At 33.9% G+C, this 24,687-nt stretch overlaps 2 protein-coding genes across 3 annotated transcripts in view; one reads left to right on the top strand and one right to left on the bottom strand.

The window, feature by feature from the left end:
* LOC129234349 (ninein-like protein) overlaps positions 1–24,687 on the bottom strand; it is a 206,242-nt gene that overhangs the window by 139,697 nt on the left and 41,858 nt on the right. The window lies entirely within an intron of this gene.
* The window catches only part of LOC129229248 (XK-related protein 6-like), a 72,651-nt gene that overhangs the window by 27,442 nt on the left and 20,522 nt on the right, over positions 1–24,687 (top strand). For both annotated transcript variants that reach the window (XM_054863517.1, XM_054863525.1), the window contains exon 2: positions 21,302–21,821. In XM_054863517.1, the coding sequence (XP_054719492.1) occupies positions 21,310–21,821 (512 nt within the window). In that variant the 5' untranslated portion in view covers positions 21,302–21,309. The remainder of the gene's footprint in view (positions 1–21,301; positions 21,822–24,687) is intronic.

The following is a 24,687-nucleotide window of genomic DNA, read 5'->3' as shown; positions in this document are numbered from 1 at the left end:
AAGACTTCTGCAGAAGAAATTGGGGACAAGCTGAATTTTTGTTTCACATTTTAATTTTTGTTCAAAAATCATTTTTTAAGTATCTCGCTTTAAAAAAAAAAGCCCTGATTTCAAAATACTACAATTAATTTCATTAAATTACACATAAATGAAACTATGTATAGTTTTTCTAACTTTCTAAAAATATATTATTGATAAATGTATGCTCATTCGCGTTTTATCTACATCAAGTTCACACAACATGATCCACGTAAATTTAAAAATGCACAGAATAATGAGTAGAATATTCTGCAAACAGGATGAATATCAAATAGTAATTAGTTATATTAGTTACATCTCTTCAATAGCCGGAGTTTTTTCCTAGGCGAAGGGAGCAGACAAAAAGATTTGACATATACGTATATTGCACTAATTAATAGGGCTTAAAACCAAAGGTTTTGAGGGGTTACAGACCCCTCCTCCCCCAAACCCCCGCTCTTGTAACTTTCTTTTGCAGAAATCAAAAGACGGTACGAACCAGTCAAGCTTTTAAGCTTTTTTAAGTTTTAATTTTCTTAACGCTTATAATATTTTCTAGAACTTGCATATTCCTTCTACACTTCCTTTTCAACCAATAAAATCGTAAAGCTGTAATATATTATTTAAAATATTTTCTATAATATTAATACATGAGTTATCTTTCAAAAATATAAAACTAACACATTTTATTAATGTCAAAGCATAATCACTCAATACGATTTTAAGGATTACGGTGTAAAACCCATCGCTGAATCTCTATTTGAATTGCTTACTTTCCCATTAACAGGAACGATCACATTTTTTCCTCAGTATTACCAATAAAATACTTCGGAAGAATTCTTAAACTAAAATAAGGCTTTGAACAAATTGTGACTAGGCGCAATAAAGAACATGACAGTTACGGGCACGATTAATGGATATACAGAAATCATTGCTTTGAAAAATGGTTTTATCCGCGAGAACAAGTTGCAATTACCTAAAAGACAAGGGGAGAGGTGAAGAAACTCAATTTCGGATAGCTCAAAATGAATGGTTTCGAAGATCAATAAATTTTCATTTCTATCTGTCAAGCTAAAGCTGATTATTACATAAAACAGCCTTAAAGTATTAACAATTGTTTTCCTTTGGTAACTGATAAACATAACAAGGTATGTGTATATCGATAAATAATCGGACAATTTTGATTGAAAGTAATGTCATTACTCATTTGAACAGTTCAAATAAGATTAATAATATTGATCTTGAAGTAGCTAAAGCAATGTAGAAAACCACTTTTTATTAGCACAGAAAGGAATAGGGCTACAGCATTTCTTAAATTGAGATCCGCGGAAAATCATGGGTTTCATGGAGATTACTCAAGGGTTTCTCGAAGCTTCCATTTTTTTTTCTTCTTTTTTTTTCAAAACGTACAAACTAGACACTTCAAAAATAAGGTTTGAGTGAAGTACTTGACAAGTATTTTCCAACTGATTAGAGGAGAAATTTTCAATAGTCGATTGAAAAGCCATTTATTGTCAATGTTAATCTTGAATTATAACTGCTCACGAAAGCAATTTTATTGAAATTACACTTGATCCTTCCTTGCACCGGAATTTATATTGATGCCATGATGATCAGTGAAATTCTGGTGCAGTATAAAATATACATGTTCTCAATTGTCACAAAGTTCCTCGTTGACATTTTTAACATTTGAAACTATAAATGTATGTTCTCAACTTATGCGTCAACAAAAATTAAATATCACAACAGACATAGTGTTGAACCTGATCTGAGAATGCAGCTTTCATCCATGAAGAGTGATATAAATGATGTACAGTGAAACCTGTGTAAGTTGACCACTTGCGGTGCACTACTTTAGTGGTCAACTTAAACAGGTAGTCAACTTATAGAGGTTAAATTATATGCCATAGATCTAATTCTGTGCCTGAGATTCTGTGTGCGGTCAACTTAGACAGGTGGTCAACTTTCGCAAGGGTGGTCAACTTTACAGGTTTTACTGTATTTGCCATAGTAAAACTAGGTGCCACGCACATCATTAAAATTTCAATATCTTGTTTGAAACGAGGTGTACATGCTTAGAAAAACTTTGTATTGATTTTGAAATTGCTTTTTTTAGTCGAAAAAAAAATTTTAACACAAAAAAGCACTTTTATTAAAAATAATTGAATGTTGCATTCAAACTGTATTATTGAGAAAAAAACAGGGAATCCACGAAAAAAGTTGACATTCAAAATTATTCCACTCATTAAACAACTTTTCAAACGTTGAACTAAAACTTTCTTTGTGACAATTTTTAGTATCGTTCACATCCTCAATTTGACGCAATAACATCCATTGATGAGCTTGCATCAGTAAACTTAAACTATACTTAAACCAAGAAACAAGCTGTCGTAACATGCCGTTCAGTGCCGTAAGCAAGAAATGGTTTTTGGGGTTCAAACAAATACCAAAAATTTTCAAAATTATTCAAAAAAATACTCTACTTTTTTTTCATTTTAATATTAAAATTGAAGTTAATTTTAACGAAAATTAATATACAGGGTGACAAAAAATAACATGGACACACATGATACATTATAATTTTAATACTAATTAAAATATTACGACCAAACTTCAAAGTAAATATGAATATTTTATTCCGTCTAATATACTCGTACTTTCAAATTTTTCAAAGTGGTTACCTTTGGCCTCAACACAGAGCTTTAAACGTGCCACAAAATTTTCGGCTATGGATCGCAACTCACTTATTGATACTTTATCTCATTTCTTGCCTAAGGATTTCTTCAGTTTTATGAGGTTTAGTTACACTCCCTTGTCTTCAAGACCTTCTTTTGCATTGTTGAACGGGGTCAACGACCCAAATCTGTAATGGTTTGGGGTGGAATATGGGGGCTATCGGGGGGGGGGACTGGGAAAACACCACTTGTTTTTGTTCATCAAGGGATAAAGATTAATCAAGAAACATATCGCAAATTCATTTTGGAAGATGCTGTTTTACCTTGGTCGCAAAAGTTCTTTGCAAACAAAAGATGGACCTTCCAACAGTATTCTGCACCTGCGCACAAAACTAAACGCACTCAAGATTGGTGCAAGACACATTTTTCGAATTTCATTGGAGCTCAAGAATGGCCACCGTGTTCCCCACATTTGAACCCAATCCACTATCCACTATAATATTAAAATCTGTTCGCGTCTGTCTGTCTGTCTGTCTGTCTGAAGATCGATCTTCTCGAGAACCACTGCGAATCGGGAGTCAAACGAGATACCGATCAATTTGAAATTTTCCAAAGAAAACAATAGGACCAATCTCACAATTGTACGACTTTAATTAGCGGAGATATTAATTAAAACGTTAATTAACATAACGTTATTCAGGAATTTTTATTTCTTTCCTGTTGCCATTTTGCATACGGGTGAGCAAATAAAATTCTAAAAATTGTTTTAAAAAAGATTTTTTTGGCTGCTGTTCAAATCTTAAAACGACGTTTCCATCTAGAATTTCATTTTAAATAAGTTTAAAATTGGTTGCTCTATTCGGACTTTTATCGTCTGTTCTTTCTTATTTTTTCACATTCAACGTTCTTAACTCTTTTCAGCATATGAAAAATGTTTCTTTAGTAATGTTTAAGGATGTGCGACTAATTATGTTTATTTTGTTGGACTTTTTACCGTCACATGGGTGAGTTTTTGAATTGTAATAAATCTCTTTTTCCTTCCTGTTTCGATTTTTGCAATACAGTTTGTATCGTTAAAAGAACACGTTAAATTAAGATTCTTTGGATTTCTTTAAGTGAAACAGAGTTGAACAAAAAAGATTGTTTTTAAGGATTTTAACTAAAGCTTAATTGGAATCTGATGACTTGATATTAAATTAATGCTTATTGGTATTTAATAAGTCTTGGTGCTTTAGTTTCGCGTAATCAACAAAAAAGTGTGTGTCATTTTATGTAAAAAGCTGATTGTAATTGTACATAAGTATTTCAGATATATTCTATTAGATTTAATTCAGTTTAAAGTGAGCACATATTATAATTGAGAATGCATATACGAGGCGTATTTTTAAAGTAAGTTCCGTTTTGATATAAAAAAAAAGAACGAGTACAGATAGAGCAAAGAAATTTATTGCACAAAAATCTACCATCCTTACGCTATTTTTTGACATTGCTCCCGTGATTTTTCAAACATTTGATTTGTCATAGCGTGGTACAGGTTTTTGTATACTTATTCATAGAAAATTGCCGCCTGTGTAGTCAGCCATTGGATAACATGTTCTCTGAGCTCATTATTGCTGTTGTGCCACAGACCATCTTGGAAAGACTTTAGATGCCGAAACAAATGAAAGATGCTGCGAGCGAGGTGAGGGCAGACCAGAGGATGTTCAAAAACGCCCCAGCCAAAGCCCTGTAAGAGTCCTCATGATTGACTAAACGGGCGGTAACTTTGTACGAATAGGTATACAAAAACCTGTACCACGCTATGACAAATGCTTGGAAAATCACGGGAGCAATGTCGAAAAATAGCGTAAGGGTGGTAGATTTTTGTGCACTAAATTACTTAGCTCTATCTGTACTCGTTCCTTTTTTATATAAAAACGGAACTTACTTTAAAAACACGCCTCGTATTTTCATCTTTTGTGCTAATTGAAGATGCTCATAACTTGTGTTATTGATAAATATGATTAACGTTAAAGAGGTTTTTGCCAAAAATATGCTCTGTTGGTGTTTTGCAAACCTTGCATTACGCGTAATTATTTACTCCTTAGCGCTTTAGAAACTGATGTCAGAGTAATACAAAAACATCAATTGAACAGCTCTATCATTTTTTAAGTAGCCCGTGCAACGCCGGGCACGCAGGCTAGTGGATTATTAAGTTTGGTCCCTCTAGGAGACGAGGGTGTGTGCTAAACCTAATAACACTTTGGCATCCCCAAAGAAATCCTTATGCAAGGTATAGGATAAAATATCAGTATGTCACTTGCGGTTCATAGCCGAAATATTTGTGACACATTTAAAACTCTGTATTAACGCGAAAGGTATCCACTTTGAAAATTTGTAAATATATAAGATGAAATAATGTATTCATATTTATTTTGAAGTTTGGTGGTAATATTTTCAATAGTATTAAAATTATAATGCATCATGGTTTTTCAAGTTATTTCTTGTCACCCTGTAATTGAAATTAAAGCTTTAGTGGGCATAAATTCTTAAAAGGTTTCTCATATCCAACCCTTTTCTTCATTCACATAGCTTAAATTGAAAGCTGTTCCTTTTCGAGAAATGTTATTTGTTTTATCAGCCACAACTGAAACATTCTGCAACTTTTTCTGTTTTCAAAATTTCTTCTTTTATAACGATTCCACAAAACTGAATTAAATAATTTTGTATTAATGGAATTTTATATCGTACATATCCTAAATCCGACTCTACATGTTTTTTAAATAACTGAATAGCCAAAAGTAATTCTAAATCTTAATAAAGTACGAAAATTTTCCCAACGGCATTCTTGTAATTCTCATTTCTATTTATAATTTTTCCAAAACCACGAAATCTTAGTGAAATTTTTAGACGTCCTAAAGTGTAATTGTTTCAATAACAGACAACAATTTTTGTGTTTTTTACTGATTCTTGAGTATTCTGAGAATTGGTTACTAATTTTGTACTATTTATTTCATTTATTTTTGGTCATTGCAATTTCGCTTCTCAAATGCCGGGAAAAACATCAAAATTCCGTACATTTGAAAGTGCTACATTTCAGAGGTGTAACTTGGCCACGTGAAGTGGGAGGGGCAAACTTTTTTTTTTAAGGAAAATTTATTTGATTCTTATTTTGCCACCCAATTAAAATTATGCAAAAATTAGCTTTTTCAAAAAATAAATGAATAAATTTAAAAAATCATAATAACTTTTAACGCAATGTATGTTGTTGATCAGTTTAAACAGAACGGCTCCAGAGAGTAATGCGCACATACATCCGGATAACACAGATTTAACCAAGCACTAATGAAGTGTAAGGCGCCTTCCTCTCATTTCCTTTTTGCAGCAAATGCATCGAAGGCAGCAGTGGCGGCCCTAGGTTTTGATGCCCCCCCCCCCCGCCCCACGAACAAGAGCTCTCAAAAAAGTGAGAAAAGATTCCTAGAAACAGCCTCTTGCAACTCTTCAATGACCCAGTTTTTGTTATGCCTCCAGCCTGGGAGCCCCCTTGTTAGTTATACATACAACGAATGTGTATTAATATAAATGAATTATGATCATACCTAATTAACATTAACAAAACATTTTTTTCTCAATACAATCCCGCATATCGTCGCCTCAGAGCAACAGTAGGACATCTTAGTGTTATTTCTGGGATTAGATGTCTTACTGGTGTTCTGAGACGACGATATATACATTTAGGACTGGCATTATAGGGAGGGTATCAGGAGAGTGATTCAAGGACCACTTTAAGTACGATGTAGACTTCTTAATTTAAGAGGGTCCGGGAGCTTCTCCCCCGGTGAAAATTTTGAAAAGAAAATAATAATAAAATTCTGCGTTTTGAAGCCTTATAAATCCTAGTTTGACTAAAAAAATATCAAGAAAAAAAAACAAATAGGTTAACCAAAACTTTTTATAAGTTTTACACACTTTTGCAAATTAAGATAATGTAAAATAAAAAATGGTTTTTGATTCGACAAATCGTTGACATTGATCGACAGAGAGAGGAGAAAAGACAACGCACTTTGGGATCAGGTACAAGGGCCTCTTCTGGGCTTCTGATAGCACCACTGTGGTGCAGTTTAAAAACAAATAAACTATAGGTTGAAGTTACTAATTGGTGGCTGAATACAAGTATGCAATTTTTGCATATTCATAATAATTGCATCGGTAGTATATGAATTACATTTTTATTTTATTATCGTTTGGAAATAAAGTATAAATCATTTGATAAACAATTTTTAAAAATAGCTTGCCTAAAAACTAGGGTATAATAGGGGATAATAACTCTACCCATGGCTCAAAAAAGTAGGAGCACATGCCCCCTATAACTCCCCCCCCCCCCAGATTACGCCTATGCCATACTTCATATTTAACATTTATTTCGGTATGATAAGACTGACACAAGAAATTAATTTTTTTCTCCACTCACTCAAGACAACCTGCATTCTCCAGTGGATCCCAGCTCATGTCGGAATCGAGGGAAATGAGTGTACAGATGCCCTTGCAAAGGAGGCACGTGACCAAGACCAACCACTAACAGCCACCTTCAAAGACGTTAATGCTGCAGCCAGGCGAAGGATCTATAATCAGCTTTTCAGCAAGGCAACAATCCCTGACCTCCACTGCCCAAGAAACCTACAATAGCTAGGCTACGTACTGGACATTTCAAGGGCATGAAAATTCTACCAAATAATATTAAATCCTATCCCATCTGCAAGCACTGTCCCTATTCACAACTAACCCCAGACCATGTCTTTAATTGCCAGGCCATTATTCGCTCCCTCCTCCAACTTGGAGCACCACCACATGAAATCCTTTACAGTCATCGGGCTCCAGAATTAGCGGATCTTGTTTTTAAGACTTTTGGAGCCATTTAAACCTTTCGCACTCTACACTTCTTTGGACACGACAACAACATTTATTTATTTGATTTAAAATACATATACTTACATTTTAAATTATTACTTCTCATAACTACAATGAATTCTTTTGCTTTTATATTCCCACCAAAATCCACAGATCAGCTTTCCCATACCGAGATTGCGATCGTCCAACAGCCCTGTCACAACTTCGGTTACACTTACGAATCCTTTTTAAAAGTTGTTTTGTTTGATCTGATTCTAAGTGCGCACTTCGAGCAGTTGATGCACTCGGTAGCTCTTGAACTTCAACCGTCGCATTGATTCACATTTCAATCTCCTCAACTGGCTTACCCGTAATAATGGAGTACAGTGTTGTGCAATTTAATTGGGGAAACACATATTTTTAAAGAAAATTATTCCCTTTTCCTGCGTTAAAAATTTCCCCTTCATTTGCTGTAAGAAGTGGTAGATAGCGGGAATTGTCTGCTTCTGACTAATGTTTAAAAGATAGATATCACTCCAAGGAAAATGGGCTGAAATTGCTACACTTAGTCAGCATATACTTCTATGACTATGAGGGATATAGCTGCATCAGTTGGAGTTGGGAAAAACCAGTATTTCTAGGATTATTAACCAGCAGAAGAATTTTGTAATAGTGTCTCCAAAACAGAAGAGTAAATGTGGGAAGCAAGCGTAAGACCACACCTTACAGGTGTGGTCAGGTCTACAGTCCCCCCTTCAGACAACTTTCTTGAACAAAATAATAAACTGCACCCTTTAAAAACAAGTACAGGTCTTCAGATCGAGGTATTAGCTACTGGTATCAAGTTCAAATTGCTAAGCAGCGGGTAATTCCATACTCACAACTGCTTTTAAAAACGTATGAGGCTCTTATAAATGTCGAGTTTTGCAATTCCGAGAAATCTATTAAAGTCATATACGTTACTTACGGTCTTTATTAGGTAGTATTCGAAGTAAGAGATATGGACAAAATTGCCGAAAAAACACGATAAGCCATGAGTGGATATAAAAACAGCAGCGAAGCTATCTGGCTTCCCCATATACGAACCCCAGTCTTCCCCCCTTCTGTACAGCATCTTGCAGTACATCTTGAAAACGGTCAACAAGTATATTTCACCGAAAATATTTTCCACGGAGAGCACTTGAACCACCAAAAACGAACCTGATTTTTTTTTTTTTTTTTTACATTGTCAAAAACCTAATGTGTTTGGCCCAATTCTCAGAAATAAAATTATTTACCAATGTTCCATACCATTTTACATGCACTGTAAACAAATCCAAAATGTGACTGATTATTTCCGTGGAACATGTTGGGATTTCACAGGTCCTCAACAGTTTCATTTGGAAATCAAGTATCTGCTTCGAAAAGTTTCCTAAATTGCTATAAACGTCATGAATGCAGACTTCTTACTGTTGCGAAAAATATTTTTAATTTCCAGTTTAAAGATTAACCGAGCGTATTTATTAAGTGTATCGGATTCAATTCGATTATGTTCAGTCTACATTGACTAAACTCTCAATGAGAGTGAATAAGCCTCTGGATTCCGTAGCTTTGCGTGTAGACGAAGTAGACCATGATACTGGCTGGCAAGCCTGTCTTACCTTTCGCCATGCTTGCAGCTTCCTTTTAAAAGTAGAGAGGTGTCAAGCTGTTTAGTAGCTTACCTACTCTTTTTCGGAAGGTCCAGCGACGCCACTGGCTTTCAGCCTGGAATAGTACTGAATTCTTCAAAGATTCTAGGATAATTTCAGGAAGGTTCATGAATTTTAGTGATGAACTGACTTCAATACCGTCGTCGTGGTTCGTACAGATTGACATAACTCCCAATGGGAGGAAGTGAGTTTCTCGATTCCGTAACCTTCCAAGAGTAACAAGCAAGTAGAATTCTTTGTGCGTGCTTAAAAGTCCTTTTTAGCAGTAGCTATGGTTGCGATAATGCTTTTGGTACTTTCTTGGTGAGTCTAAAAATGTGCCAAGCTATTATTTTTAATCTTGCTTCGGTTCTCTTTAAAGTTTCAGAGAAATAATGTCTCGAATCGAGAGGTTTCGAAATTCTTCAGAAAGACTTCAGGATAATTTTAGGAAGGTTTCTGATTTTTAGTGGGATATGCTCCTATTTTTTTCTAAGATATGTTACTGGCAGAAATTGGACATATTCGCTGCCCATTATTTTTCAGGACACTTCTTAATTGTTTTTACAGTGTTAAATAAAATAAAAAAATGGAATCCACGCAAACAAAGAACACAACATTCATCAATCCCGTTTATAATTAAAAATTAAAGCCAAGACATTGGAACCAAAACTCCATCCAAAACAAAACTGTGCATCCAAAACAAAGTGAATGTTGTTTTTGCATTTAATTTCGTTAAACATTCCCTAAAAGACGGGATTATTTGCGGACCGTTAATTGTCGAGTGTTTAATACATATCACGATGCATTTCTCGAATTGTGATTATTGGTAGCACACAATAATTGGGAGTTGCATTTTTAATGCAGGTTTTGCGTAACGAGAAACAGTATTCGTCATTGGTTTAAGATAATTTTCACAACATGATATCCAACGCAATCATCATTTCTGTGGGGAAACTATATAAATTTTATGCTTGAAGATGTACTCCATAGAGTTAAACAAACACCGATGACCAAATCTAGATTTTACACCAAAGGTGTATAATGAAGCTTTAGTGTTGATTGAAGATTTATGCATTTCAATTTCAAATTTGTTGTTTAGTCATTATGGTGTGATATCACCTGATGAATTGGTCACCGACTTAGTTGACACTGATTTGCAACGAGAAAAAACAGTGCAATGACGCTGTCTTAGCTACAATTATAGTCAGGGTTCATACTCTATTTGGATGAAAAAATTCCATGACTTTTCCAAGACTTTTTCATGACTTCAATGAAAATTTTCATGACCTTGTTACACGAACAGAATAGCACTATTTAATCTCAAACTTGGCAATATTTGGAAATGAGCATTAGCAAAACATCTATATGAATGCCACAGCCTCATTGAGGCACTTACTAGTAATTTAAAAAATATAAGTGCACACTTAAAAAACTAAACTATTCTTATTTGTCTTCATCATATAAATTTAAGTAAATCAAAAATGCAGTGAAGCGAATATGATGATGCTAAAATGTCTGATATTTTTTTTAAACAGACAGAATGATATTGAATGGGACAAGGTTGATTGAGTCATCACTAAGTTTCAATAAATTTCCTTAAAAAGTTACCTTTTGGTATCAACAGTGCCTTTAATCATCCACGTAACTTGACAGTATTTTGGTTCCTTGAAGTAAAGCCACATAGTTTAGTTCTTTATGTTTCTAAACCAGATCTTTTTTTTAAAAACCCATTCAGTAATGAATCAATCTTCTGATTCAAAAGTATATTTGTTTTGTTTTCAAATTTGCATACTTTCAAATCTATATAAATTAATAGGTTCAGAAATTCAGGAACACGTTTAATTCTCGACATTGAACATAGCAGTGGGTCGCATGGATTAGTTTTGCCTGCCGTATATTGAGCACTACTGGTTTAGAGCATTAGAATGCCTCTTTTTCTGTATTCTATCGCCTGACGTAAGATCTTTATTTTCTAAAACATTTAACAAATTAAAATAAACTCTAATAAATATAATAATAAAGTCCTTACGAGTGATGGAATCGAACTTGCATACAATTGAACTGCTTTTTTTTTTTTTTTTTTTTTTTTTTTTTTTGAGTGGGCGTGGCAAAACTAAGAACATGAAATTTTGCTACTACAGAATATGAAACATAAGAAGTGTTGAAAATAACAGAAAATTCAAAATAAGTGATGTCCAGGCAGGAAAATCACATCGCAAAAAATGGCAAGGGGCTGCGACAGAAGTAAATGCAATGAGATTTCAAAATTCAGATTTGATTTTTGGATCGTTCAATTTTCCACTTTTAATAGCTTTTTTGTGCTATACTCAGGGCTCCCAACACATTTTAGCTTCAGAAAAGGGTAAAAGAGGGCCATTTTCAATCAAAAAGGGGACTAAAGAGGACCAGTTAGGATCAAAAAGAGGACCTTGGGAGGACCACTCATATTTAAACCCAGGGATGCATCAAAAGGCAAATTAGTTGCCAGCTGCTAAATTCGTGAAGATAATTCGTTAATTAATTATAATAATGATATAAATCCTTTATCACCTGTGAAATTGATCTTTTTTATCCATTGAATAATATTATTTACACAAATATTTGGATGGGGAGGGGGCACTTAGTTCAGCACTTAAGGCAGCCTCTTTAGAACTAAATAGGCATAATGATACATTTTGACTTGAATCAGGGATGCTGATAGTCTCACTGAAGGATAGATAAAGCTGCGCTCCATCTTTATTTAGTTCAAAATTATTTTTATGTTTTTCTGTCTTGTAATGCTTCTTAATAGCGTTATATCCCTTCTCAACCAATATTAATCTACCATACACCAAACAAAAAAAGTTATTCTTTTGTTGTTTTCCCTAGTCTCTAATTTTATTCCCATCTTCATGTAACCATTTGCTGAGAAATTTGCACTTCCCCATGACTCACACTGAAACCTAAAAAATATTGTTGTGTAGCTACAACTCAGTTTATAGTAAAATTATTTTGTATTTGAGTTTTATATTTAATCTCTTATCACAGGTTTCATACCCTTTAAGGAGAAAAAAATTTAAGCAGTTTTCAAGAGTAAAAAAATATTTTTCAAGGTACTATCCTGAATTCGCACTATAAATATTGCATGCAGATTTAATTTAATGCTAATATATAAATAACAGGAAGTAATATAAAAAGTATAGGAAAACTGCTTTTTCTACAAGAGACACTTTGATAAAAGATCTACTGTATTGAAAGTTTTCCTAAAAATGTTTGAAATGCTTAATCACAAAGAGAAGCAGATCACATGAGGTTTAGTTTTGCAATTTTCGTATTCAAAGTATATTTTCAAGAATCATAAAGCTCAAATTAAAAAAAAAAAAAAAACTCCATGATTGCAATGCCATGAGTGCTTTGAACTTTTATGGGGGGGGGACTAATTCCCTCTTAGCATGACAATGAAATGTTGCACATAAATTCAACTTTATAAAATTTTATAATTCAACTTTGTTTCAAATACAAACACTAAGTTAAAATGTTATGCACTCAATTTGTTTGCATTTAATATCCCCCCACTCCAATAAAAAAACCAGTAATAACCGAAAATAAGCTAAAAATAATTAAAACTAAATTTGCAAAACTAGAAATGTGAATTAAAAACAAAACAATATTAATTTTTTAGTTATTTAAATACAAATTGAAACGAGTTAATCTAATGTAGCATGTCAAAACAACTTCAAACTGCCAAAAATATAAAAATATTTATTAGATGCAAAACGATTGAAAGCTCAGATAAGCAAATTTTCACGAACCAAGTTCAATTTTGACATGTTTCCCATAAAATAAATTTATTTATTTTCTACTGAATTAAACATAAAACATGCTAATCTAAGGTAGCATTTGGGAAAAAAAACATTCGATTGGGCAAAATATTTTAATATTTTCATGATGCAAAAAGATTGAAATTTCAAACACTAAAAGTCATTTTCCGCGAAGTCCGAGTAAGCTCAATGTTGCCATGGTTTCCAAAATAATTACTTCGTTAATTATTGAAATTAAACGAAAAATAAGCTAATCTAAAGTAGTATGTGTCAAAATAACTTCCTACTGTCATAAACATCAAAATATTTGCAAGATGCAAAAGGATTGAAATTTCGATTGCGAGAACCAGTTTTCCGCGAAGTCCGAGTAAGTTCAATGTTGTCATGGTTTCCAAACTAAATCCTTTGTTAATTATAGAAATTAAACAAAAAATAAGCTAATCTAAAGTAGTATGTGTCAAAATAACTTCCTACTGTCAAAAACATCAAAATATTTACAAGATGCAAAAGGATTGAAATTTCAAACGTGAGAAGCAGCTTTCCGTGAAGTCCGAGTAAGTTTAATGTTGTCATGGCTTCCGAACTAATTCCTTCGTTAATTATTGAAATTAAACGAAAATTAAGCTAATCTAAAGTAGTATGTGTCAAAATAACTTCCTACTGTCAAAAACTTCAAAATATTTACAAGATGCAAAAGGATTGAAATTTCAAACGTGAGAAGCAGCTTTCCGTGAAGTCCGAGTAAGTTTAATGTTGTCATGGCTTCCGAACTAATTCCTTCGTTAATTATTGAAATTAAACGAAAATTAAGCTAATCTAAAGTAGTATGTGTCAAAATAACTTCCTACTTTCAAAAACATCAAAATATTTACAAGATGCAAAAGGATTGAAGTTTCAAACGCGAGGGGAAGTTTTCTGCGAAGTCCGAGTAAGTTCAAAGTTATCATGGTTTCCAAACTAATTCAATCCTTAATTATTGAAATTAAACGAAAAATAAGCTAATCTAAGGTAGCACATGTCAAAATAACTTCTGATTGTAAAAAACGTGAAAATATTTACAAGATGCAAAAGGATTGAAACTTCAAACACAAAAGCAATTTTTTGCGATACTGCATATCGAACATATGTTCAGAAAATTGCACTGATGAAATATTTTTAAAAGAATTACAAGCAGTCTAAAGTATGCTTTAAATTGCTTGTAATGATTTTTGAAAGAATTCAACCAATAAAGAAACTTTTCATACTTTTTCAAAGTTTTCAAGCACATAGAAAATAAACTCTCTCCCCCCCCCCCAAAAAAAAAAAAACTTTTCAAGGTTTTTCAAGGGCGTAAAATTTACGAACATATGCGCCTTCGTGTAAAAAAAATGGCGCATGCGCCACGAGATTACTTTCGAATTCATTTGCAAGAAAAGAGGTGTTTCATAGCAGCGTTACTATTACAGTCAACTCGCGACAACTCTAAGTCCCAAGGTACCGGCTAAAACGTCCTGAGTTATGGGAAGTTTCCACAACAGTCTCAAAGCTTAGGATTCAATAAAAACTTTGAGATAAAGGAATATTCGAGTTATCGAGATCCCAGATTGGAAAGTTTATTCGTTATTGCAAACGTGAGGCTGAAATTCCGAGAAATATCGGTAGCACCCTGCTCCGATTCGACGTCATAACTCCTTCCCCAAACCTCTCTTTTTTATGGATTTCCATGCTGCAGCTGTGAAGGAGGAGTAATGACGTTAATCTGAAGCGAAAAAACACGGGAAAGTCAGGTTAAGGCGCCGCGGCCGCGTGTTTGGGTGAAAAGTATCTTTTAACGAAATGGAAATTTTTTAAAATCTGATTCTTAAGTAAAAACAATATAAAAGCGGACTAATCGGACTAAAAAGTTAAAAAGCGGTCCAAAGCGGACTTAAACCTAAAAAACGGACTTTGGCGGGAAAAGCGGACCATTTGGGAGCCCTGTATACTGTTAAATCACTCAAAATTTCTAATGCTCCTTTAGCTACTGTTCCTTTCTCTTTGTCCAGGAAATTTTTCCATGACTTGAAATAAATTTCCATGACTTTCAATGAAAATTTCAATTTTCCATGACTTTTCCAGGTCTGAAATTTTGTTATTTTTTTCCATGACTTTCCAGGATTTCCATGACCCGTACGAACCCTGTATAGTGAATAATGAGGCATTACTGACTGCTGAAAAAAAAAATCATAATCAAAGTGTGCTGACGTTGATACTGAACAAGGCTATAACAGTTGTCGAAGAAAACAAAGCCGTAAACATTTCAACTGAATTTTTAAATTTTCTGGAATTACCAGGAATGCCACTAGACGATTTTCGGTCGAAAATTCGTCCACCAGTGTTATTCTTTTTCACAGTTTAAACCCACCTAAATTATGCAACGGCACACGTTTCTTCTTCAAAATGTCAACAATTTTGACGGAAAAATTTAAAAGAGAAATTTTTGTGTTGCCGCGTAAGCGATCAATAGCGTTGTAATTTTCAAACACATTTGGAAGGCTTCAATTTCCGATTTGTTTAGCTTTTGAAAAGTTCATAAATAAATCTCAAGAACGAACAATTTCTACTTTCGGTTTGGACTTGAAACATCTATGTTTCGCTCATGAGCAACTACAGGGTGTCCAGAAAAAGACTGACTGTTTTCAAAAATTCATAACAATAAAATGGTTAATGATAAAACAATAATTTTTTGCAGAAAATTCATGTGGTGGGCGGTAAGTTTCGTCCCCCAAAGTTCCAAAATTTAGTTCAAGAATTCTCCAACAGATGACGCAGCAGATGTAAGACCGTAAATCAAAGAGAGACGGAAAATTACATCATAATTTTTCGAAAAATGTTTTTAATAATTACGATTTCGCAACAATATTTTCAAAATGCCTGCCGTCGGCTGCAACCACATGTCGCAATTGGAGAAAAAAAATCGGTGAATTCCAATAATTATTTTTTGACTTAGAGGTTACTATCTGCAGCACCGTCTATTGAAAAACTTTTGACCTAAACTTTGGAGCTCTGGGGGATAAAACTTACATGAATTTTCTGCAAAAATTTCTTTTTATCATTAACTATTTTCCTGTTAAATTTTTTTGAAAACAGTCAGTATTTTTCAGGATAAACGGTATCTATCGCCTAATCACGAGTGGGAAAGTTATCATGCCTATTCGTGTTTGCAAAAGACAGGTTAAGGAAGAATATTGTGCACAACTTAGTGCTTAGATAATTTTTAGTTTTCAAATAATAGAAAAAATAGATCGAAGTCAATGTTAGCTACCTCATTTATAAAATTTAATTTTATATGATTTTAATTTATTTAATGCATTTTGTAAAAAAGTCATTGATTACAAACTATAGAGAAATCTGAGATGAATAAAATGTAGTGTACATTCTAAAAGTTTATGTTGGTTTACGCTTAATTTCTACGTTCCGATATTTTACAATCAGTTTCGATATTTAAAATCACTTTCAAGTTACTTTGCTTTTATTTTTGGCCGAAGTCGTACTTGCAAAATTTACTAAGCGTAAGTATATTTCTTTTAGCATTAAAAATTTAGTTAGAACTTACTTATTTCAATAAGTACTTAATTCAGCCTAACACGTCCATTATCAATCTCATATATTTTAAAATTGGCTAGACTATTTTAAGCTTTATTAAAAATATTATTTAGATTCTATCAAAATATTGAGCAAAAGAATATTTTAATCCAACTACTTCGCCACAGCAACGCGTGGCTGGGTCAGCTAGTATATATATATATATATATATATATATATATATATATATATATATATATATATATATATATATATATATATATATATATATATATATATATATATATTAGGGTGGTCCTTATTTATATGAGAAAAAAAAATTTCGGAATTCAACAAGTGACGCCCCCTAGTTTTGTGACACTATAGTAAAAAGTAACGTGTGCAAAATTTGAACTCGATCGGTCAATAATAACACGTGCCCCTAGGCCGTTGAACTTTAACACTTTTGATAATTTTCTCACAAATCTTCGAAATTTTACTTCGTACTCAGTACATCGTTTCTCCTAGGTTTGCAAAATATTTTTAATGTAGGTAGCACTAAAAATAATCTTTATAATTACTTTACATCATCTAAAAATTTTACGTTGAATAAGAATGAAATAATGCTTTAGAAACTTTCCTTAATCGTACGCTTTTCCCAATGTATCTCGATAGTGTGCATTTTTTTTCCGATAGTCTTGGACGGTCTGTAAAATAAATTGTTTTTGTGACTCATATTCGGTAAATTAGCTGCGAAATTCTTCGATTAATATTGTGCTCCTCTTTCAGTTGTATCATTCACAATTTTCAGTATTTTAACGATCTTTCTTCCCTTTAAAGAGTTTCCTTCATTTTGCCGTGAATCAGGATCAAATTGAAAAAATCTTTTAGTATTTTTAACTTATCAAACAGTTTTATTGACTCGTAATTGATTCTATGAAGAGGAAGATCTTTACCAAGAAAGTATTCCAAATCATCTACAGTTATCTGAAATTTGTTAAACAGTCATCAGACACGTCTTCCTTATCACAAGCATTTTTTGGACTAGTGTTTTCCTATCTTCAAAGTTAATTCCTTCATCCAATACGGACAAAGCTACTAGTTTATCCCACTAAATACTATAAGTGATTTATAAATTTTACAATCACTGTTTCTGCTGCATGTTTGTCGTCATTTTGTACGCTGCTAGTTTTTCAGACATATTATATTCTTCAAAAAAGCCTCGATTGGGTTGCTGCGAAAAACCATATCTTCATACAGCATTTAATTGTAAAACAGCTTTGTAAAACAACATTGAAGGGCTTTCTTTTCATGTAAGGTCAATTTAAATTGTTTCCTAAATATAAAAATTTTTAAACAAAAATTCTTTTTGCCACCTATGTGGCTCAGGGATATGCTCCAGGTTGCCGAATACATATCCCTGTAGGAGGAAATTTACCAGGAAATATTATTACGAGTTATGAGAATTATCTGTAATCTTTCTCAATTCCGCTTTTTACGAACAATAAATCATACGTCATCAACTTCGTCTTTCTTAGAATTTAAATGGTATGTGTACTTGATTGAAATGTTATAAGTTCTGAATGATGGAGATCTTTCCACAAAATTTTGAAGCGCTTAAATAATTGAATATCTGATCTAGAACTAAGAAAGGCAAGAACTTCTTTAAGGACACACTCTGCAGTACGATTTCAAGTGCATGATGCTGGCAATCCAAATGTAATATATCGCCGTTCAGTTTTTGCTCTAAAAAATTGCATGCACAATTCATTGGTATTGCAAGTCGTTGTACCAAACACTAGAGCTAGAACAGTTAGTAATAAAGAGCTATCATATAAGATATCATAAGCAACTGAAGAAATATCTAAGGAATTCCGTGTAGCTGTTCAATATTAGGACAAGGAAGCTATCACGGTAATCCTGTCGGCGTTCTTTTTCCAGTTACATCTGGATGTAGCTTTGTATCCCAGTGAATAACTACAAAATCTAAATTTAAATTCATGAAATTTAATTTTACCACTCGAAGATTTTCTCTTGCTCTCTTAAGGAATGTACCATTGATCACTAGGTCATTTGGATTCAAATTTACTGCATCTATATAGGCTGTAAATAAACAAACAACATCTTTATCCCTAATATGGCATTTGTCTAACGATGATGAAAGGCGAGCAGATATCAATAGTTATCAAGCTTTTTCGCATTGAGGTAGACCAGCTGTAGAAAACAAAAGTTCAACAGTTTAGGATAGATATCCAAAATAAAGATAGATCTAAATTTTGTGAATCGTAAGAATTTGATGATAATAAAGGACTATGTACTGAAGTAGAAGAAAATTAATTTAAAGTATTGATTTCTACATTGTTCTGATCTAAATATTTTTTTTTAATTTATATTTTAGCTATGGAAAATACAGTATATTTTTATGTTAGGTGCAATCGAGGATTTTTCGAAATTTATATTTTAAAAATTAAAAATTGTATAAGCATTAGGTATGTTTATAACTAAAGAACAGCGAATTAAAATATAATTGCAATTACTTATATTTATAGCATTGAAACCTTGCGACTCTATTTGCTCACCTATTACATACACAGGGAATTTTGTAAATCAACACCCCCGAAGCATGGAGGAGGCAATTTGTTGCTGTCAAAAATCATTCATTAATGGCCTATAGAATCCCTTGTGTCCATCTTGGTGGGAAGGAACGTTCCCCTGCTGCTTGGTTCGAACAAGCGTAGAAGAGTGGTACGCTTGACCCAAGGCCATTGGTGTACATGTACCCTCTGTAACATATTAAATTTTACAGAATGAAGGTGAGAGAATGGTCGGTCTGGAAGTGGCAGCACCTATTGAGGTTCAAAATTACTTTAAATATAAAACGTTAGAATTATTTTTACATAAAAATGAGAAAATCCGCAATTTTTTCTTCGAAACTCAAAAAAGGGGGCCCTAGGGGCACGTGTTAATATTCATGGATTGACTTAAAATTTCGCAGGGATCATTTATTTGCATAATGGAACAAATTGAAGGGGCGTCGCGTAAAATATCTGCAACATAAAAAATAAGGACCACCCTAATATATATATATATATATATATATATATATATATATATATATATATATATATATATATATATATATATATATATATTAGTTCTCCGGTTCTGGCACTGATATTCAAGGATATGAGGCGGCTGATTACCTGAGAAAAACAGGGGACTTCTGTTCTTCAGATATCTGACTCAAGAATTACTTTTAATTATGTCAAATACCTAATGAAGGACATCCTTAGGGATCTTTCCATAAGGAACTCAAATATCGCAGTCCAAATAAACCATAGCTTAAACAGATTGTGAACTTCCTCTGCGACCTATCCATTTAGCGCCATTTTTTGTCTGTTTTTCAGGCCACGATTGCTTAAGAAAACATCTATGTCGCATCAAAGTGGTTTTTGATCCTTTTGGTACGGTGTGCTACCTTCACGAAGAAATAGAATCTGTTTAGATGCACTATCCTTCCTCAGGCATCAATCTGGGAACGCTACTGGACTGCTCGTTTTCTACTTATAGATTTAATATTATCTTATGATTTTCAATTGTCTTTTAATGTGCCATTGGAAAAAAAAACTTCTAATGCGCGTATTTGTGTAATCGTATGTATTTTTTTGGAATCACAAACTAAAATTGTTTAATACACATACAAGGAAGTCATATAGTGGGTTATTTCACGGTGACTTGGGGGACAGTTTGGACAACATTTTCCTTACAGTTTCATATGTGTATAAATTAGTAATGGCTAGAAGTTAAAAGTTTGTTGACCAAATGAAAGTATTTGACTCGTGTGAATTGTTAAGTACAAAATCATTTTTTGAAATTCTTCTTAATTGGTATTTTTTAAATGAAGTTTGCCTGTCACGTGTGGGACACGCTTTTGGACATCTGCTTTAGAGTTTTTTGTTTTAGCAATATATCTGTCGAATCTGTTGCTGCAAATCTGTTAAATATATACTTTGCTTTTCCAATAATTAATTTTTAGTGCTAGTTTCAAAAAGAAACAAATAGTATGCCATTTCAAAGAAAACCAGACATTTGTCCCACACGTGACAGCTCTATATTTCATGTCAAAGGTAATTTTTAAAAGTATAATAAACAAAAATTTTTTATCCTAAGAAACTACACTTACAATTGCGTAATTTCTTAGGCAAAAAAATTACCTTTTACCCCGTTTTGAAATAAAGTCTGTCACGTGAGGGACCAAATGTCTGCTTTTTCGAGGAATGGCCCTAGTGCACAAATCAATTTTTTTTTCTAACATAAATACGTACTTAATTCTTTACATTTGCTGATGATAATGCCCTTAAAGCAGAACCTCTTACCCAACCAAATTTTAATAACCTTTTGCAGTTGCGGTTGGTCATATAAATTTATCAAGAAACGTCTTCCGTAAAACCCCTCTAGAAACATAAGTCTGGTTACGGCCCTGATACATTGTCTACAAAAGATAAATGATTTATAAAATACATTTTATGGTTACAGTTGAGCTACTTAATTGCACTAGCAGGGGAAATTTTTGTTTTAGGCGAACTAATAATATAATTGCAAATTATAATTCCTTTTGCTGCCATTAAATCATGAAACATCCTTTTTAATTAAAACCATTCACTGAAAAGACCCTATATTGCTTCGAATTTGTACCAATTCTAATTTTTTCTCCATTTCACAGGAGGGGCCATGCTAAACGAGGTGGAGCTGTTGGAGGATATCCCTTACTACCGGACACTGCAGAAGCCACACCCACCGCCCCATGGCCACCTGCTGTCCTCGGCACCACATTACCCCACGGCACCACGCCCTCGCCCGGACTATGACGAAACGGCGATCGCCATCATCGCGCCGGACATCCGGAGCCACCCTCCCAACAGCCACCCTTTGTCTATCTCAACGCTGGACCATGGCGAGCAATACGCGCCTCTGGGCTGCCTGGACGCCACCCTCTCTGCCCTCGCGTACCTGGGTGACCTGGGCACAGACCTGCTTGTCTGCTACGTCCTGTTCGCCGAGGGCCGCGTCACGTGGTCCGCCCTGACCGCGGCTTTCGTCCTGCTGTCGGCCATCGTGGTCAATATCATCAGCATCGACTGGTATGCCAGGAACCAAAGGGCTTCTGTTTACACTTCTGCGAGCAAGCTTACGTGGACCGTCCGTTCTCTGTTCCACTTACTATTCGTGGGACTTTTATACAGGTAAGAATCATTGAACTCACCTTTGTAAGTACAGGATGGGTCACAATTACCCCCGGGGTTTGGAAGGTTCATTAAAATAAACATCTTACCATAATAGCTACAACGCTGCCTTACTAGAAAAAAAAACTTTACTAGTTTTGTTTCACAAATGCTAAATATGAACTTTCGTGATGCGGCAGATATCAAGTCTGAAGTCAAATTCACTCATTGTAACATAAACGAACAATGGCAGCAAATGTGGTGATACTGTGGTGTAAAATTTTGTGAATTACGTGGCATTAAGGGGTACCAAAACTCAATCTGTGATCTTACCACGAGGTTTACAAGGTTTATGTCCGAGGATCGACAACCGCATTTGCTACTATTGATCGTGACATGTTACAGTGAGTGAAACAAAAATTTAATTTAGGACTTGAGATCTGCCGCATCACGTTACGTTCCCATATCGAACATCTGTGAAACAAAACTTGTGTGTTTCGTTCAACGTTGTTGCTGCGTAGGTAAGTTTGTTTTAAGAAGTTCTCGAAACATCGGAGGAAATTGCGACACATCCTGTACAATGTTATTAATTAAACAATCTCTATTTCTTTACCGAGTGACATCTATAATTTGATTACTATTGTGGTATGTTAATTGTTCTATTCAATCTTTGAGGGATTTATAGCATAAACTCGTCTAGTCTATAGTGATACCATGTGGTAGCATTGGCATAGCTGCAGTTTCTGCCGCTCGGGGCGGTTTTTCTATTCGCCGCCCTTTTATTTCGACATATCTATTACATTAAATCATCAAAAACTATTGAACTTAATATTGAAAACTTTATTTAAGGAAGGAAGGAAATCACTCTAATCTGTATTATTTCTACAAAAATAAAGGGACGGGGGTACCAGGCGCATATCCCGGAGAAATATTCTAAATTTACGTCAAAAATCGTAGTTAAAAATAACGTTTGGAGGGAGGGGGGAGGGGTTCTCTCTCGAATCTTCATCAAAACTTAAGTCAGTTTTAGCCTTTGGTGTCGTTAGGAAGTCGGGGTCTTTTATGGAATATTTTCCGAAATTTGAGTTTTAAAAATACAAATTAAGTCTGTCTTAGAGGACGTTGGGAATGAGGAAGATTCAGGGGATCTGTACGGAAATATTTCAACTTTGAACTTTGAGGAGCGCAGTTTATAGTCATACCAAAAACATATCGAACTTTACATATCGAAGGGGGGGGGGGTTCTTTGCCTCCAGTAATAGATGTATAGTATGTTGTTGTTGTCTTGTGCCAGCTAGGATGGCAATTTGGAGTGCGCTGTCTTACTTTTCCAACTGTATCGTAATTTGGTGTGAAGTCCGATTTCCACGGTATACACATGCCATTAGGACCCGTTTATAGGGTAGGAAACATTCACAGCATAACAACACATTCACACAAAGAAAGGGCAAGGACAGGAGAAAGAAATGCCCGAGCCGGGAATCGAACCCGGATCCGCCTCACCGCAGTCAGACTCCCCGAACAGGTTCCCTTTTTTAAATTTTTTTTCTCAGCAGAGGTGCTGAATCGCCGCCCCCAAAAGTGTGGCGGACCGCCACATACGCCCCACCCTAGCTACGCTACTGTGTGGTGGACTTATTTCTTGAATGCTCTCACAAGTTTTGAAGTTAGTCACCCAGAAAACATAAAATACCAGAAACTATTCTTTATGCCATGCAGTGTGACAGAAAAAAAAATTTTCTGTAAAGGATTTTTAAGGTTGCAATGTAGAACAAATTTTGATTTTCAATTCCTCCAAATTCAGGGTGGAGACAGGAACTGGGAAAAAAGTTCCCTGACTTTTCCCTGATTAAGTTCACCAAATTTCTGATTTACGTTATCAATGATAATGGCTTCCTTTCTTTACCTTACTTGAAAAGCATTGCGTAGTAAATAAAACGCAGTGTTTAGAACGGTTTAAGCTGTTAATTAAAAATATATTTTGAAAAGATGCTCCTCGTTTTTTTTTTTTTTTTTTTTTTTTGGTAAAAATCGTGTATTAAACTATCGACAGAGAAATATTGTAGGAAATTTAAAACAAACACTTTACTTCCAGGAACCAATTAACATAAGAATTCTAAGAAATATTATTAAAACCACTCTTAAAGAAATATCTAATCATGATAAAACTGAAACATTTAAATGGAAATAATCTTGAATTGAATTTTCAAGCAGTATTATTGTTGCTGCAAGAATAACAAGTGATAGTTAAAGTATAGAAGTAATGTACTTTTACTTACGTAAATAATATTGCCGTGTTCAGGTAAACGGCAGTATCTGCAGAAATTAGTTTTCGAGATATTTGAAAAAATGTGTGGTGGATTCAATACTAACAATAGGAAAATGTTGGAATTAGACGTTTTTTTCGCGCCTCTTTTTCAGCGGAAATCAAATAAGCGAGTATGTACAATAAAGATAATGAACAACAGATGACAAAAATGCAAAAAAAAAAAAAAATGAAAATTGTGCAGTTACTGTCCTTTACTTGCACACGGCAGAATAGACATATTTATGTAAAACAAATTGAAATCTTTCAACAACCAGTCATATTGAGCTATTCTCCGATCAAGAACTTAGGTTTTAAAAAATGAATACAGCATTTTAACTATTAAAAAATAATAAAAATATTTACTTATGTACACAACTCAATTTCAAATGATTTCATTAGTTGTCGAAAAAAAAACCTTACATTACTTTTTAGTAACAAAAAACATTGAAATTCAAAAACAATTATAAATTTCAAAATGTATATGGTTTTAAAATAAAAGAGTTTTAAAGTCTAAAAAAAGACCCTGCTTGTAATCTGAGGTGACAGCGAATAATACCATGGCAAAAAAAAAAAGATTTT

This window comes from Uloborus diversus, chromosome 1 (genome assembly GCF_026930045.1).
Source record: "Uloborus diversus isolate 005 chromosome 1, Udiv.v.3.1, whole genome shotgun sequence".
Lineage (NCBI taxonomy): Eukaryota > Metazoa > Arthropoda > Arachnida > Araneae > Uloboridae > Uloborus > Uloborus diversus.
This window is presented reverse-complemented; position numbering and strand designations above follow the sequence as displayed.